Source organism: Micropterus dolomieu, linkage group LG07 (assembly GCF_021292245.1).
Source record: "Micropterus dolomieu isolate WLL.071019.BEF.003 ecotype Adirondacks linkage group LG07, ASM2129224v1, whole genome shotgun sequence".
Taxonomy (NCBI): domain Eukaryota; kingdom Metazoa; phylum Chordata; class Actinopteri; order Centrarchiformes; family Centrarchidae; genus Micropterus; species Micropterus dolomieu.
Window position 1 is genome coordinate 25,405,206 of NC_060156.1, and position 15,191 is coordinate 25,420,396.

The following is a 15,191-nucleotide window of genomic DNA, read 5'->3' on the forward strand; positions in this document are numbered from 1 at the left end:
TTAGTGTATGGAAGAGCATGTACTGGATATTTTGATATTTATGGCTTGCTCCGTGTTCTTAGACAAGTCTAATACTTCTCTTCTATGATACTCATGAATCATTGTACACACTCAAAGAAGTATGTGCAATATACTTTTGGAGCTCACCGTTTACAGCATCAAATTGTGAATTATTTACTGGTGAATCACACTCAACCACGAGAGCATTACAGTGTGACTAATCCATAAATATTAAAAGAGTCAATAGAGCTTTTCTTGTTCTCTTACGCTCTGGTATGTTGACAGCAAACAAAAGTACTGAACACAATGTGGTTTTAATTTCAAAACCCGTGGCTTCAGAAACAGCCTAATGGAAATTAAACATTGTCATCATGTGGATTAATCAAAGAAATACATAGACTGCCAAAATGCTCACTTAAATGAGCTTAAGCACCAATTACGGCATTAAGAGAACATATCGAATGAGTGTTTCTTCTTGTACACGACTAACCAGACGTTGCTCAAACAAATTTGCTCCCAGGTTAAAAGGGAGTAATCATTTACCCAGAAACGTATCTGAAAGCGTTAGGACAAGCATGTGACTCAGAAGTCAGCCAGGTCAAGCACAGCAGCCAGTCAGCTGACAAGCGCAGAGAAAATGATGAAACACACCAGGACTGCAGGCAGTGAAGCATAAAGGACCGTTTATTGTACCCAGTACAGATTATCATAAACTCAGCAGTGTAAGAAACACGTTGTGAGGGGAGGGGACCGAAGCCTATACAAGTGCAGACAATCCCCATGCCTGGGGTGGATCCCATGATATAATGTGTATCTTCATTGTGGCCTTTGCTGGAACTCTGGCCTTTAAACACACACACACACACAAACACACTCACTGACACACTTTACAGGCAAGATAATAACATCTTCTCAGCCATTCTCCAACCCAATACAGAGGCCTCTTAAAGAAACAGTCTGCAGTAGTAGCATCGTAAGGATTGAGATTGTTTTTTTAAAAAGGGACATGTCTAATAGAGGCAGAACTATACAGCTTATACATTAAATCAAAACAAATGCAGCCTTATAGCAAAAATATATACTTTATATATGTTTGTCTTTGCCCCCATTCAGAAACACAGATAATGAACATTAACAAAATGCAGAGAATATCACAAATATCTTCTTTGTCCAAAGACAGTAAAGCGATATGTTAGTGGACACAGTCTTGACTTGACACCATGCAAAGAGAAGCAGAAGTCTTCTGTTGACAACTTGTGATTGGCAGAGAGGTGTCCAAAAGAAGGTATCAAAAAGTCACCCTTTGTTTTTTTTTTTTGTTTTTTTTTGCATGCAATGCCCTGATGCTCCTGCCATACTGGTGCATCAGAGGAACTAGTACACTGCCAAGGAAATATTAAGCACCTGGACAGAAATACAAAAAAAAAAAAAATGAGCAATGTGACAATTTATCATACATAATAACTTCTTAGGCTTTTATGAGTTATCAACGCCTCTGGGAAAATATGTACGTGTTATGTATCCCTTTTGAAATGGAGGAGATGGAGTGCTAATCATCTCTGAACTTGAGCAATAAAAAGGACCCAGCAGTGATGGACAGACATGAGAGGAGTGTACTGTATAGACTGTGGGCTCCTACCATGGGGTGCAGTCTCTAAAGGGAAGCAGATACAATCTCTTACACGGGCAGAACGATTAAAGAACGTAACATTTACACAAGAGAGCAGCCCAACCAACTAACCTGAAATACAGCAACGCCCCAGAAACCTGAGAGTTCTGGGTCTCTAAAGTTTCAACAAAATTGTAGAAGAACAGCTGGCATATTTAAAAAAAAAGGTGTAGTCCTATCTACAAAAAACAAACTGATTTGTGGGTTTAAAATATGTTGTGTTTAGTTTTTTGTCAATCCGTTTTTGCAAATTAAAGCCCTTTTACGGATCTTGTAGTTCAGATGTGGTGACATGAAAATGGGGGAAGGGGACCCAAAAAGGCAACTAAAGAATAGTGCTGCATTTAGAATATCTCATTTGATTTTGAACGATTTACTCTGTTGGTTATTCAATTGTTTAAGAAAAGCAGATTGTCACAAAATCAAAATGTAACAACTCTTGCAGTCTTGTACAAAGGGGCATCTGTCAGTTCTTTTTAAAGTCGGCAGCGTGGGGCCTTCCTTCGTTTGGTCTCCTCAGCAACAGCAGTCCCTTGCCTTACTTTTAGGAAGCTTGTAAGGTGGGCAGAGCAACCAAGTCCAGCTCACACTCACTGGTTTCACAACCCCTTTCTCTCTCTCTTTCTCTCACTCTCTATGAGGTCGCAGTAGACGAGCTGTCGCAGGTTTTTCCCCTCATTCATTCTTAGCCTGGGAGCTTACAGAGTTTTATGAAGGTTTTCCAGGGAGCAGAAGAGGGAACCATGAAGGAGCAGAGCGCGAGGCTTTCCTTCCAAGCAGCTCAGTAGTTCCAGCTCTGGATTATAAGAGTGGGTGTCAAGAGACTTTGGGAGTGTTTGCGTGTACATGTATGTTGTGTGTCAGGATCCCCCCTGCTTGTTAGTAGCCGTAGCCGTCTGGGAAGGGCAGGCCTGCCACACACTGCTCGCCGGCATCCAGCAGGTATGGCGCAGTTTCGTCATAGTGGGTGAGGGGCACAGTGTCCTCGTCCAGCCCTGGCAGGCTGTCCGGGTCGACCTTCAGGTTGGGCCTCTGGTTGTCGGGGAAGGCCATGGAGAAGAGAGCCTCGGGATCACACACAAACTTGTACACATACCTCTCCCCAGCCACCTGAGAAACAAAAGAAAATACATATTTAACTCACATATGAAACTGATAAATACTTCTTGTGTATTTTTAATACATACATAGCATCACATTTGTAAATGTCTAATTTCCTGGGGAAATTCAGCCCTGACTGATTCACCCATACATAATTTTTTTCGTAGAAGAAGAGATGTGGCCTAGCAGGCTAATATTCACTGTGACTGATAAGTCTACATTTGCGACCCCCCCCCCCCCATGTCTGTAATCAAATATCACTATCTAGACTATTTTAGCCCCCGTGCAGCACAAAGTTGCTGAGGGAAGATGGTGAAGGAAGAGACAAGAAAAGAGTGAACGTGCCTTTACCTTCTGCATGATGCCCTTCTCGTAGTAGTAACGCAGTGAGCGGCTCAGTTTGTCATAGTTCATGGCTGGTCTGTTCTTCTGGATGCCCCAGCGACGAGCCACCTGAAGCAAAGTAAGATACACACACACAAAGAATTGCTATTAGCTATAGAGAACTGATGTAGTTTATTAGATCAACATGATAACAGACTTGAAGTAGGAGGTGAAGAACTAGACAGAAGACATAAGTCCAGTGCAGTGGGGACTGACCTCCTCAGGCTCAATGAGCTTGAATTCCATGCCACGACCAGTCCAAGCTATGAAGTGGCCATTGGCCGGATCATCCAGTAAAGTGACCAGAAACTGCCAGAGCTGCAGGGAGCCACGGCGTTGGTAGGGAGGTCCGTCACGATACACAGAGGGTTCTTGTTTTACTTTCCCTGGTAGTGGAAGAAGAGGGAAATAGAAGAGAGTATAGAGAAATAAAAAGAGGCAGAAGGGGGAAGAAAAAGAAAAGTCAGTCAGCACTGTCCTCCACCATTGCCACAGTGTGGTGAGACATTCCTGCCAGATGGTGACTGTGAAGTGGACTTGCTGCACATTATGCACCATGAGCAGTCAGAACTGGACAGAAAATGCCCACAGTATCGCACTTTATGGGCATACAATATCTAGGTTTTATATTTACAATTTCCATTATTGTTTTATCAGTCTCACCTTCTAATCTTTCAGGGACCACACAGGTATCATCAAAGTACAGCTGAGGATCTCTGTCAAAGGAGAAGCCTGAAATGGAAAATAGAAAGAAATGCAACCTTACTAGGATGAAGGTGTAATAGCAGATAGAGCGTGGGACATGAAGGCCAGTGAGCAAACCAGAGATCCAAACTGCATGCAAAGCAATATAGTTGGGCCGCTTCCCAAGAGTGGAAGCTTGTATTGTGCGGAGCGTCTGCCAGCTGCTGATGCTCCACACAAAACTGTATGTGTGGAGCAGCTACACAGGACTCATTCATAGATTCACTTCCCCTTGGGCTGTCATTTCAGTGCTGCTGACTGCTATACCAGCCATCCCCAATGCTGAAGTTTCAGCAGCTCGATAAGTCTCGAGGCTCAGGGTCACAGAGATTGCACCTAACTAATGAAATACTTCAAACATCTGAGACATAAAAAGACAAAAGCAGACAATAAACTGAACTTACTTTCATGGTTATTTTGGTAGAAGCTTCCCGCTCTCCCAAACGATGACTGACAGTTAGGCACTTCTGTAAACAAAGAAGATGGGTGTTTAATTTTAGACCAGAAACATCCTCACTGTCATATCAAATGTGCAGCTGGCAGATATATTTGGATCCCTGTGTACAAAGATACATGGTTTCGATATTTATCTGCAGTGTGTTTGGTTTGTTTTATTTTATGTTTATGGAGAAGATATTCAGTCAAAGCTATGTTGATAAATATACAGTACAGCTATTAAAAAGGCCAAAACACATGGTGGCTGCTTTCTGGCCAAGTTCATCAGCAGCTTCAACAGCTGGGCTGAAAAACACACACACACACACACACAGTAGTGGACTCAAGCCCAGATCAGAGTACTCTGCACTGCACACTACATCCCCTCGCATGTCCACCAAGCCTGTAAATTAGATTAGCACCATGGCTCCTGTTTTAAATCTCAATGACAATCAAGTTACGCCAGTCCTCCCCCCTGAGGGGTCAAGGCCTGTCTTCCGTTCGCAGTGACTCTGCGATGCGTACCAACCATCTCCTTCTCCACCCACACCCATTATTCTGTTTCCTGTCTACTGATAAGACAACCAGAGATGAACCTTGTTCAAGTGTTTCCTTAAGTCTGTCTCTTCTTGTCCTCACTTAAAGAGTCTGCAGGAAGTAATTGTTATAGTTAAGTCTTATCATTATATAGAGGAAGCGAATAGAGGGAATAAAAAGTTAAAAACTCGTACGTCAAATGCTCATAATACATGGATTCAAATTGTGGCTTTAAATCTAAATGGTTTTGTCACTGTTTGTAGACCACCAATGGGAGGTAACAATGCGTCTCCCATCCATGTAGAGATGCTAGGCCTCTGTGACGTAGGTATTTAAAGGCCATAAGAAGCTAAGAGGATTTGTCATTACATCACTGCCCAGCCAGCCGGTCACCCACCAGGCAGAAAAGGAATGAGAGTATATGAGAGTGAGTGAGCAAAAGAAGTTTCAGGAAAAGAGGATGTTAATGCAACTGAGCGGGGACAACAGCTGGGTGTGTGGGCGTTGGGATCAAACAATGCACCAGTTGCTCTGGCTTGTTTGATTTAAACCATGTGAGTAAACAGCATCTCTGCCATGGCTATTTGACAAGGCTTTTTGGAGAAGAGAGGGGAGGAAAGGCACCATTTGTCCCCTTGTGTATTCTGTAAAGATGAGAATTTCCAGGCTCTTACAATCAACTTGCTGTGCTGCAGGTCACTAAGTCCTGAGGGCACTGGCCTAGATCTATTCCAGGTAGGCTCAGAGAAAAGGTTCTCTGCACCTGGCTGGACGACCCATTTACTTTGTGCCCTTGGAGGCTTAGGCTGAGCTAATAGACCCACTTACTTTCCTTGCATGACTCTGGAGGAATGATGCAGATTAGGCTTTGAGAAAGTAGATGTGTGTGAAATGAGCACCTGTGCCCAGGACTCTGCTGCATGCTAAAACTCACAGTCATGCGTTAGTGCCCAGAACAAACATGGCCAGGCACATTCCTCACCCTCCGCCTGCTCTACTTGCACACAGCCCTAGACAATTATTGTCAAACAGCTAGCCATGGACTTTCTCGCTGAGCAAGTGCAGAGAAATAGCTGTGCAGAAAGCTCGACAGGGATTCCTAGAGAGGTAATCGACTCTTCTGAACATTTTGTAAACAACTACCCTTTCACTCACCAGAATCAAAGCAGAAGTCACGAGGCTCCTGTTTGATGGCCATAGGGTGGAAAGCAGCCTGACGTGGAGGTCCCGGAGGTGGACCAGGGGGGCCCATAGTGGGGACGCCCTGCTCAGTGTATCGTGGGTCGATGAGCTCTTGCTTGAAACCCTGGGTAGGCACAGCTACCAATGGCTCTGACATCTGCCGGTGGTACGGTGGCCGGCTATCGCGTGGCAGATTGTTGTTGTTATTGTTGCTGCTGCTGCTGCTGCTGCTGGGAGCCTGGGGCAAGAAATGGGGGCGCCCTTGACTCTCTGATGGGGGAAAAGGTAGACATGGCTCTGACATCTGCCTCTGGAACCTAAAGATGGAGGGGAAAGTCTCTTTTCAGAAACACTACTTGCAAAGACACTGAGCAAGTCTCATACCCGGATAGAGATGAAACTGAGTGCTCACCTGTGCTCAGGTGTGAAGTTGTTGGCATCCTGGCTGACGGGTGCGCAGGGCACGGCAAAGGGTGGGCTGTGGCTGTGGAGTGCTTGCTGGCTGGGAGAGCCTGCGCTTGCTGTTACAGGCTGCTGCACGTGCACTGGACGCTGCCCTGGGATAGGAGTGGCTACATGCGGGTGAGGAGGGGGGGTCTGCTCACTCAGTGGGTGCGTTCCTGGTGTGCTGGTGGGGCCACAAGGAGAGACTGGTGTCGAGGGGGGAGTTAATGGCTTGAACGCAGGAGTGGGCTTCCTGTCACAGGCACTGTGGATGAAGAGATGGGGCACACACATTCAGACAACCCTTTAATCTGAGAGGGATAATCAATACACTTTCCAGCAGCTGCTGGCATGCGCTTGGTAGACTTCTACAAATGTAATTAGACACCACATACCTGTAGCTGTAAAGGCACTTCTCTCCGTAGGGCATGGGACTCCTGTCCTGGCGGCAGGGAGAAAGCTCTTTGGAGGGAGTCAGCTCTCGTTTGATCTTGGCTGGTGGCGGGCCATGAAACATCACTAGATAGGAGGAGACATTCAGAGAAACAACACAATTGAGTGCACTGGATAAACTCTAGATCACCTAATTGAAGCCATAAACAGAAGTGCAGCAGTTATCTTAACCACATTTGGAAGTGATGGATAAATGGATGTATGGACAACATCTCTGTATTCCCTCAAATGACAGAGCCACTTAGCAGCAATTTATCATCTGCCCTAATGACGGTCGACTCTGGGCTCTGAAAACAAGCATCTATCCACCACTGCTAGGTAGCATGATACTAACTGCAGTAAACACACAAAAGCCATCAAACTTCTCATCTGATTCCCATTAGAGCAGGCCAATGCCAATACCCATGAATCAGTGTGGCTGTAATCTAATGGCGTTGAATGATTTTCTTCTCCCGTGCTGTAACCATTAGACACTAGCTGCAGCTCTCTTCGTATCGGCTGCAGTTTCCGGGGCGCCACATAATAGCCAGGCAGAAACTAGATCCCTGGGTACAGAGGAGCGCGAGCCAAATAAATCACCCATGGTGCTGATGGACCTAAGCAGAGCTCACAATGGGCACGTGAGCTCCCCTCGTGTGCACTGTGAAACCTAATGGCTCGAGTGAGACTCCTCACACAGAGAAAAGTAAATAATGGGGAGAGAGGGTGGATTAACAAACAAGCACCCAACATGCAAACTCCTCTCCTGTACCATCTCACTGAGAGGGCTTCTCCACCTCAGAGCAAAATGATACATAGTTCAGGTCTGGGTCAGTGAAACGGTGGTTCACACCATGTGATGTTCTACTTACTGTAGCTCATATCAGAAAATCTGGTTTTGGTGAATAGGCAACTTGTGAGAGAATTGCCTGCAGCCTAGCAACAGAAGCTAACTGCAAAACTCACTTCTCTGTATCACACACACACACACACACACAGTACAAGGTCAAGGACTACACCACAACAGTACTTTACAGTGAGCTGACTACATAAGGTAAACACCAACTTATGCACCCAACCTTGGATGGGGTCCCTCTATAAAAATACATACATGTCAATGCATCAACCTCAGTAATATGTTACAGCACTACACGCTGGTGGTCAGTTTGCAGCGCGATGTGCCACATTAACCTTGATTTAAAAGGCAGCTCTGACAAAGACAGGCAGCAACCACACCCTGTCTCCACCTCCTACGCATCAGACGAAAACATAAACTCAGAAAGACAGAGGGGAGGGGGGGAGATCATAAAATGCTCCATTGGGCATAATTCAAATATATCCCTGGGTTGTAGCCTAAAGGCTATGTGCAGAGACAAACAGAAGCCTGTATGGAGTAGTTTAGGGGATGGGGTGCTGACAGTTTTGGGGACACGAGCTGAGTGAAACAGGCAGCTCTGAAGCTGCCCTATCCACTGGAATCTAGCCCACTTCAGCAGCAGGGCCTGAGTGCGGGAAAGTGTGAAATCAGATTAGGAGCTTGGCTCATGTGATGCCCCATGCCAATCGGCTGATTAAACTCAAAATGGAGGAGAGGGAGGGGGAGAGCAGCCTTTCCCCAGAGCTGTGTTTTGAAGACGAAGAATGGTGTTTGCCCTCGGCAGGATGAAGACATTTTTATAAAAGAGTGGTGACTTGGACATCCGGTCAGGGACAAATAGAATAAGAGCCATTTCCTCATAGCATAAAAGAAGCCTGTGCAAATTTTTAAGGGTGAAAATTTCTGACGCAGTGCTGCTAAAACATTGCTTGATTTTCAGCCTCAATTGCCACAGCCATTTAAATCTCTGGCCAAATCAGGCAAGAACCAAGCTGGGCTAAAACATGCTAATCACGACTGGGTTTGACTGATACCAAATTGGTTCAGGAGACTCAAAATCATCAGAAATGAACAATAAAAATCAGGTACTCACAGCTATCCGACTGGAAATCTGGGACAAATTGTTCGTCATCAGGCACCTGGGCTGTAAAAATACAGGAGAATGTCGCACATGTGAGAAAAACACATTCCTCTTTTGACCGCTGTATATCCAACAACCTAACACTGACACTGTTAAGCGCCCATGAAAGTGTGCACAAAGAAAAAAAAATTACAACAGAAATTAATACGCATTTTAAAAAGAGTAACAACGTAATCCAACAGAAAAAGGAAAGTGAGCAACTGCCACAAAAACTACTTTTAGAGAAGACAAAGGGGGTCTTGGTCAGCACTTTCTCATGAACAGGACTTTGCTCTTCTTGCTCTAATTGCGAACACAAAAATAGCAGTATTTCACATTCCCATCGAGTTACTCTTTAATCTTAAAACTTGCCCAATTTCATCCTGTTCACCATTTGGAAACACCGGACTAAGAGATTAGAGATGTTTCCACTACAGTACAAAACGCACTCTCCGGTGGCTGGTTGTAGTGGAAGTATAACACAAATCTAACTTAATTCTGCTAAAATGATTTTGCAGTGTTTAATAGCTACAGGACTTTCTAGGTCCAGTGGCAGAGCAGCGGAACACGTAGGCACAGACTTTCACTAAATAAAACAATTGTAAAAGTCAATATAGATCTCACCTTCAGCAATCCAGATCTCTTGAAGCTGACTGAGGTCTTGGAAGAGTTCTGGAAACCAAAACGATATTGAGCATTAATTGCAAAACAATGACTATGTTTGCATATGTTGTTGTGGCATCTAAGACACGCATTTGCAATGTTACCTTCTGTGTCCTGGGCGAGCTCCGTGTCGACAAACTTCCTTTTCCTGTCGCTCAGAGGCCTGTTGTGAGATGCTTCCTCCACGTGAGACTTGTGCTGTTGAGAAAGAGAAGATGAAGAAACTTCAGACCATCACTTCCATCCCAGATGCACAATGGAGATGGGACATAAAGTGTACAATAAATGTACGGCAACCACAAGGAGGACCATCCATAATGTGGAGCCATGGGTTAAAAGTGTGAGGATGTGATCCGTGACGCTGGCATGTGTCCACTTACACTGGGTGGGACCATAAATGGGACTTGCTGGTCATAGAATCCGTCCATGTTATCTAGGTGATTGGGGGCACCAATGTTGGGGGGGAGGGGAGGTGTTCGCTTTAAAGCGACGGCGCCTGCGTCACTTTGTGGGGTCACTGGAAAACACATGATTGGAAGTGAAAACATGCAGCAGGGATCACAAAACTGCTCAGATATGCATTTCAAACAAGAAACATCCTCTTTTGCGATATAAATGTATTTTAGTTATAATACAGGTGGACAAAATAACAGTTAGACCTTACTGTTAAATGCAATAGTATACTTAAAATCAGAGTTTGAGTGTGTTAAAAGTGTTACTGTGTCACTTCTTTTGTCTTGAGGTGATTAATTATATAGTAAAGCATTTACGCAGCAGCCCAACTTGGTCCTCTGTATCACATTGTGATGCTGCAACAAGTCCACCATCTCCTTGCAGCCCTTTATTTTACCAACAAACAGCTCTTTGAACCGCGCCATGCCGAGTGAGAGGACGCAGCACAACGTAAACACACACAGTCAGTATGGAAAACACGTAATACTGTTATATAAGCAGCCACACTCACTGGCCATCTGCAGGAACTACTCTCCAGTATAATCAGCTTGGTGAACTTGAGTAAAAGACTTAGAAAGGCGAATCTCTCTGGTCTGTGGCGTGCACTACAACGCAAAGCCTCCAAACAAGATAGAAAAAAGGGCCAGTCATAGATCTGATTAGTGTCTTATAGCGGCTTGAACCTATTCTTGGGTGACAATACCGGTGTAACAATTAGCAGAACCCAAACTCCCTGCTCCCCCTGTGTACAATACAATAAAGTTAGAAACACTAGCTCCCTTTAAACAACAGTAAAACAAAGCCACTGCCCTCTGCTCTCACATCTCTCTCAGCAGAGTGATATGACTCACTCCTCAATCTCCTGTTAATGGATGACGAACACAGGATCGCTGCTGGGCAATAATTACAAGCGCAGAGCACCACTCATAACACCGGGACTCACTTTACATGCCTTCATACAGGAACATGCTCTTATAGTGCGTCAACCAACAATTTTATGGACTGTACTCTAACATGATATTCATATGGTAGTAGTTAAAATAAAGAAGTCAGTCAGTGAGAATGTATCTGCAAGATGAGGAGGCTTTAAATGTCTGTTTTTTTTTTTATTTAAATATGGGGTAAAAAGTTAGTTTATTATTTAAAAAAAAAAAAAAAAAAAAAACACCTACAGCATTGATCTACTGAAAGAGAAGAAAACTACAATGCCCAATGAGATGCCCAAAGGCGCTAAAAACAAAGTTTACCACAACAGCTTCACAGCCATCGGGGTATTTTAAAAAGTAAACAGTCAAACTCGGAAACTGCGCAATTAGGACCAACTTTTATCACTATTGGAACTTGCTAATTTTCAGTACAACTTCTGCGCTTCAGCCGAGGATAGGGGGCCGCCGCTGGGGGGACGAAAATCACCCGACACCCCCTACCGTACCCCTACCACCCCACCCCCGCCACTCCTCCTCCCCGCCCTTCCCCCCACCCATTCCCTCCCTTGTTTTTCTCAATGAAGTGAAACTCGACCCGTGAGGAAACAGTGGGAGAGAAAAAAATCGCCCGTCCATTCATAAAATCACAAACAGTCGTCTGACCGCGCTGATTAAGCCAAAGACAATATCCACGCAGATAAGCCACGGACCAAACGTAACAGACGCTGGGCTTCCACGGACATACAGCGTCTATTTTATGCAGAAAGGAGCAGATATAAAATGGTTGCCAAAGTAAATATCTTTAAATAAGATGGCGTTGCGCTCGTTTGTAGGTCTAAAAGAGCGTTAGAACAAATATCTAGCCATAAGAGGGCTTCAAAAAGCAAGTTCTCACCGGAATAAATATTGCAGCTTACCTTGTTGTATGTATATAGGTCCTCTATATCCGAAATAATGCGGTAGAAATATCCACAAATAAAAAAACAATGTGTCGATATTCGTATGGTCGTCTGCGCACGGACAAACTGATGTGCCTCCTTCGACTCACAAAACTTGACTGAGCTTTTCGTTAATGGTCCGGTTGGTTTTCCCCTGGGCTCGAGCGGCACGCAGAGACGTAAGCTGATTGGTTGATCGACCCTGTCCGTCAAGCAAGAAGCCAATGGCGTCCCCGGAGCTAATGAATTATGCATGAAGTTTGGTTTGGCCAATCACAGCGCAGCTGTGGCCTATTTTTATGAATGGCTGGATTTCATTCACATTTTTTTCAACCATCAATGCCAAGATGCGTTTGTTAAAGGGCCAGCTGCGGTGGAAATATACTAAAGATCGAAACCCGAGGCTGACGCCAGTGTCACCCTGGCTTTTTCCCTGGACTCTAATGATAGATTATTTCACTGTAAGAGCAACTGTATTTGATGAACTGTGGCTGTTAGCTTTAACACGCTGTAACTACTTCATTGAACATATTATCAAACTCTTGTGTTTAAAGTTAACTTTAACACTGTAGTAATGCAACAGATTCGTGTTCCAGGAGAATTAATGGGGATAATAAAAAAGTAAATTTATTTCAATTAAATGATAGAAATGAATAGATTGTAGGAAATACATAAATGAAATACCTCAAATCACAAATGTTACATAGCACCTGCATCTAAAATACTGCTGCATGTATTAGGCTACTTGCATTGTTTTAATACAAAAACCTGCTTATCTTTATTTATAAACAAATAATTAACTTGCAACACCCTTTATACTGGGAGACAATATGAACCATGAGGTTAGTCAGTCTGTCCATGAATCCAAGTCACCCTAAATGCAAGACCCAACCCACTAGAAAAGCTTGACCAGGCACCATAAATAAAGTCCATCCATCATCAACCGCTTATCCTGCATACAGGGTCGCAGGGGGGCTGGAGCCAATCCCAGCTGACTTTGGGCGAAAGGCAGGGTACACCCAGGTCGCCAGTCCATCACAGGGCCACACAACCACACCTAAGGACAATTTCGGAGACACCAATTAACCTAGCCTGCATGTCTTTGGATGGTGGGAGGAAGCCGGAGCACCCGGAGAGAACCCACGCAGACACAAGGAGAACATGCAAACTCAGGGGTTTGAACACACGACCTTGCTGTGAGGCGACAGCGCTAACCACTGCATCACCGCGCTGCAGTCAAAGTCTAAATGTTACAGCTTTGGCCTGTAACTCAAAACAGTTACACCTACCTAAGTTTTCACTGTCATGATTCATTGAGAGAAAATAAGATGTTAAGACTTGTGTGTGTTTGCTCACAACTATGTGTGTGGAGGAACGGCTGTTGAAACCCAAAGGTTAGAGGTCGTAAATAAATAACCATTGTCATTATCACCTCTGTCCCCAAATTAGCGATCCCCCATATAAACTCTACAAAATGCAAACGTCAATAATAGTAAGAACAGACAAACACACAGGATACAGTGCTAACAGTGGTTATCCCAGAGGTCGAAGGCCAAAGGCAAACAGCTTGTCTTTCAGGATATGAGCTCCACTTGGAGATATAGCACTGGAAAAATATGGAGGTGAGAGGGCTTTAAAATATCCACTGTCAAATTTAATTGTACATGTGTGTGAAGCATTAAATAGCAGAGGACATATCTCCGTAAGACAATTTCATAAGCAACAGCCTGCAGGTCCACTGTATGGTGCGCCTCTTCGTTGCTGCGGATGTGGTGGGTGGTCACTTGGAGGCGTGTGGAGAATGAGCACATTGTGTTGCCGTTCTTACTCCTTCCTTAAATAAATGTGCCATATGCAAAGGGTGACATGCTGCTTGTGTACATACCTCTCTTTCTGTATGACTGCGAGTGTGACAGTGGGCATTGTGAAGGCAGGGAGTGATTTAAACTGCATATTTCCTGCTCCCTCAAAGACTACTACTGTAGGTTAGTGTGACACTGACATAACGGCCAGGTCAGCAGTGCTACCTGGGTGCAATGTAGGCTAATCCTAATACTAAGAATCCCTTACTAAACCAGGTGAGGATGCCACAAAAATTCCTCGCTTGTAACCTCTGAACCATGATCCTTCATGTAGATGTACGACCACCTCCCTGGACAGACAGGCACACAGTATGAGATTTGAAGTTTATTTTTGATTTGGGAAACAGCAGTGGAGAAAACAATCTCACTACAAGGTCCATCTTGTAGTTGAGAGGCACATTATTTAAGTATGGAGTTTGCCCAATTGTTAAGGACATTGAATTGCAAATGTACAAAATTAGCATTTTCAGAGCACTTTAAGGACTTTTGTCCTTGTTGGCTGTAAAGTACTTCACTTCACCTTCAGACTCATTAAGGACAGCTTAAAAAATACAGATCAAAACCAATGCAGCACAACCAGAGACAGGGTCTTTTTTCTTCCTTGTTAGATCTGGTGCCTACATTATCCATAATGCAACTTGACCACAGGCGGTGCAATCGAAGCATTCAGGTGTGTTGTAGCTGCTCAAGTAGCCTGGAGCCTCTAGCCTGCAGCAGAGATGAGGAGCGGGCTACAGAGATCTGGTAATCTCACTTCCTCAGACCCAAACAACACTCACTCACATGACATCACTTAAGGCATTTATCAGATTTAGCGGAGCTCCCTTTGGAGCCACAGAATACTTTATATGACTTCATTCACATTTGAAGTGGTACTCCACCTGTAAACACTTTGATGTGTAAAATAGGTGTTCCATGAGTTCCCCTTTAAAGTTAATTGTCAGCTCCAGAACATACTAAACAGGCCACATGATGAGATTTTTTTCTAAACTGCCCATTTCAAGAATTTACTTTGAACCTCAGCTTTTAAGCCAACATAAAAGTGCTCAGAAAAATGATAAGCTGGATGGAGCTCCTGTTTCCTACCACTGTTTTGATCATTTTCAATACACAAACTATACATCTACATAACATGAAGATCTTTTTTCTTTTAGAATTCAAACTCTTATATATTTTTAGGCTTTATTCACACCAAATCAGGAATTGTGTGATTAGGGCAGGGTTGTGTGGTCTAGTGTCACTACATGGTCTATTTGTGCGACATGTGTGCTCAATGTAACCAGAAATCCCAAATGTGAAGCGACTGTGCAGATTAAAGGTTCAGAGTGTAAGATTTAGTGGCAACTAGTGGTGAGGATTGTGAATTGCAATCAACTTTCCAGTCTACCACTGCCCCCTACTCCTTCAAAGAGCGTAGGTCGGCT

At 44.1% G+C, this 15,191-nt stretch overlaps 1 protein-coding gene across 2 annotated transcripts; it reads right to left on the minus strand.

Annotated features, from left to right (window-relative positions):
• Positions 1 to 666: 666 nt before the first annotated feature.
• Positions 667 to 12,029, minus strand: etv5a (ETS variant transcription factor 5a). 2 transcript variants are annotated; one of them, XM_046054508.1, is made up of 13 exons: positions 11,885 to 12,029; positions 9,969 to 10,105; positions 9,693 to 9,786; positions 9,550 to 9,597; positions 8,899 to 8,949; positions 6,892 to 7,015; positions 6,465 to 6,761; positions 6,026 to 6,369; positions 4,303 to 4,365; positions 3,818 to 3,886; positions 3,371 to 3,540; positions 3,122 to 3,223; positions 667 to 2,779 (listed from the first exon to the last, which is right to left on the minus strand). In XM_046054508.1, the coding sequence occupies exons 2-13, from the start codon at positions 10,014 to 10,016 to the stop codon at positions 2,549 to 2,551; spliced, it is 1,641 nt and encodes a 546-aa protein (XP_045910464.1). In that variant the 5' UTR covers positions 10,017 to 10,105; positions 11,885 to 12,029; the 3' UTR covers positions 667 to 2,548. The 2 variants fall into 2 exon arrangements, with proteins under 2 accessions (XP_045910464.1, XP_045910462.1); XM_046054506.1 differs by having other exon boundaries at positions 3,116 to 3,223.
• Between the last annotated feature and the right edge of the window lie 3,162 nt (positions 12,030 to 15,191).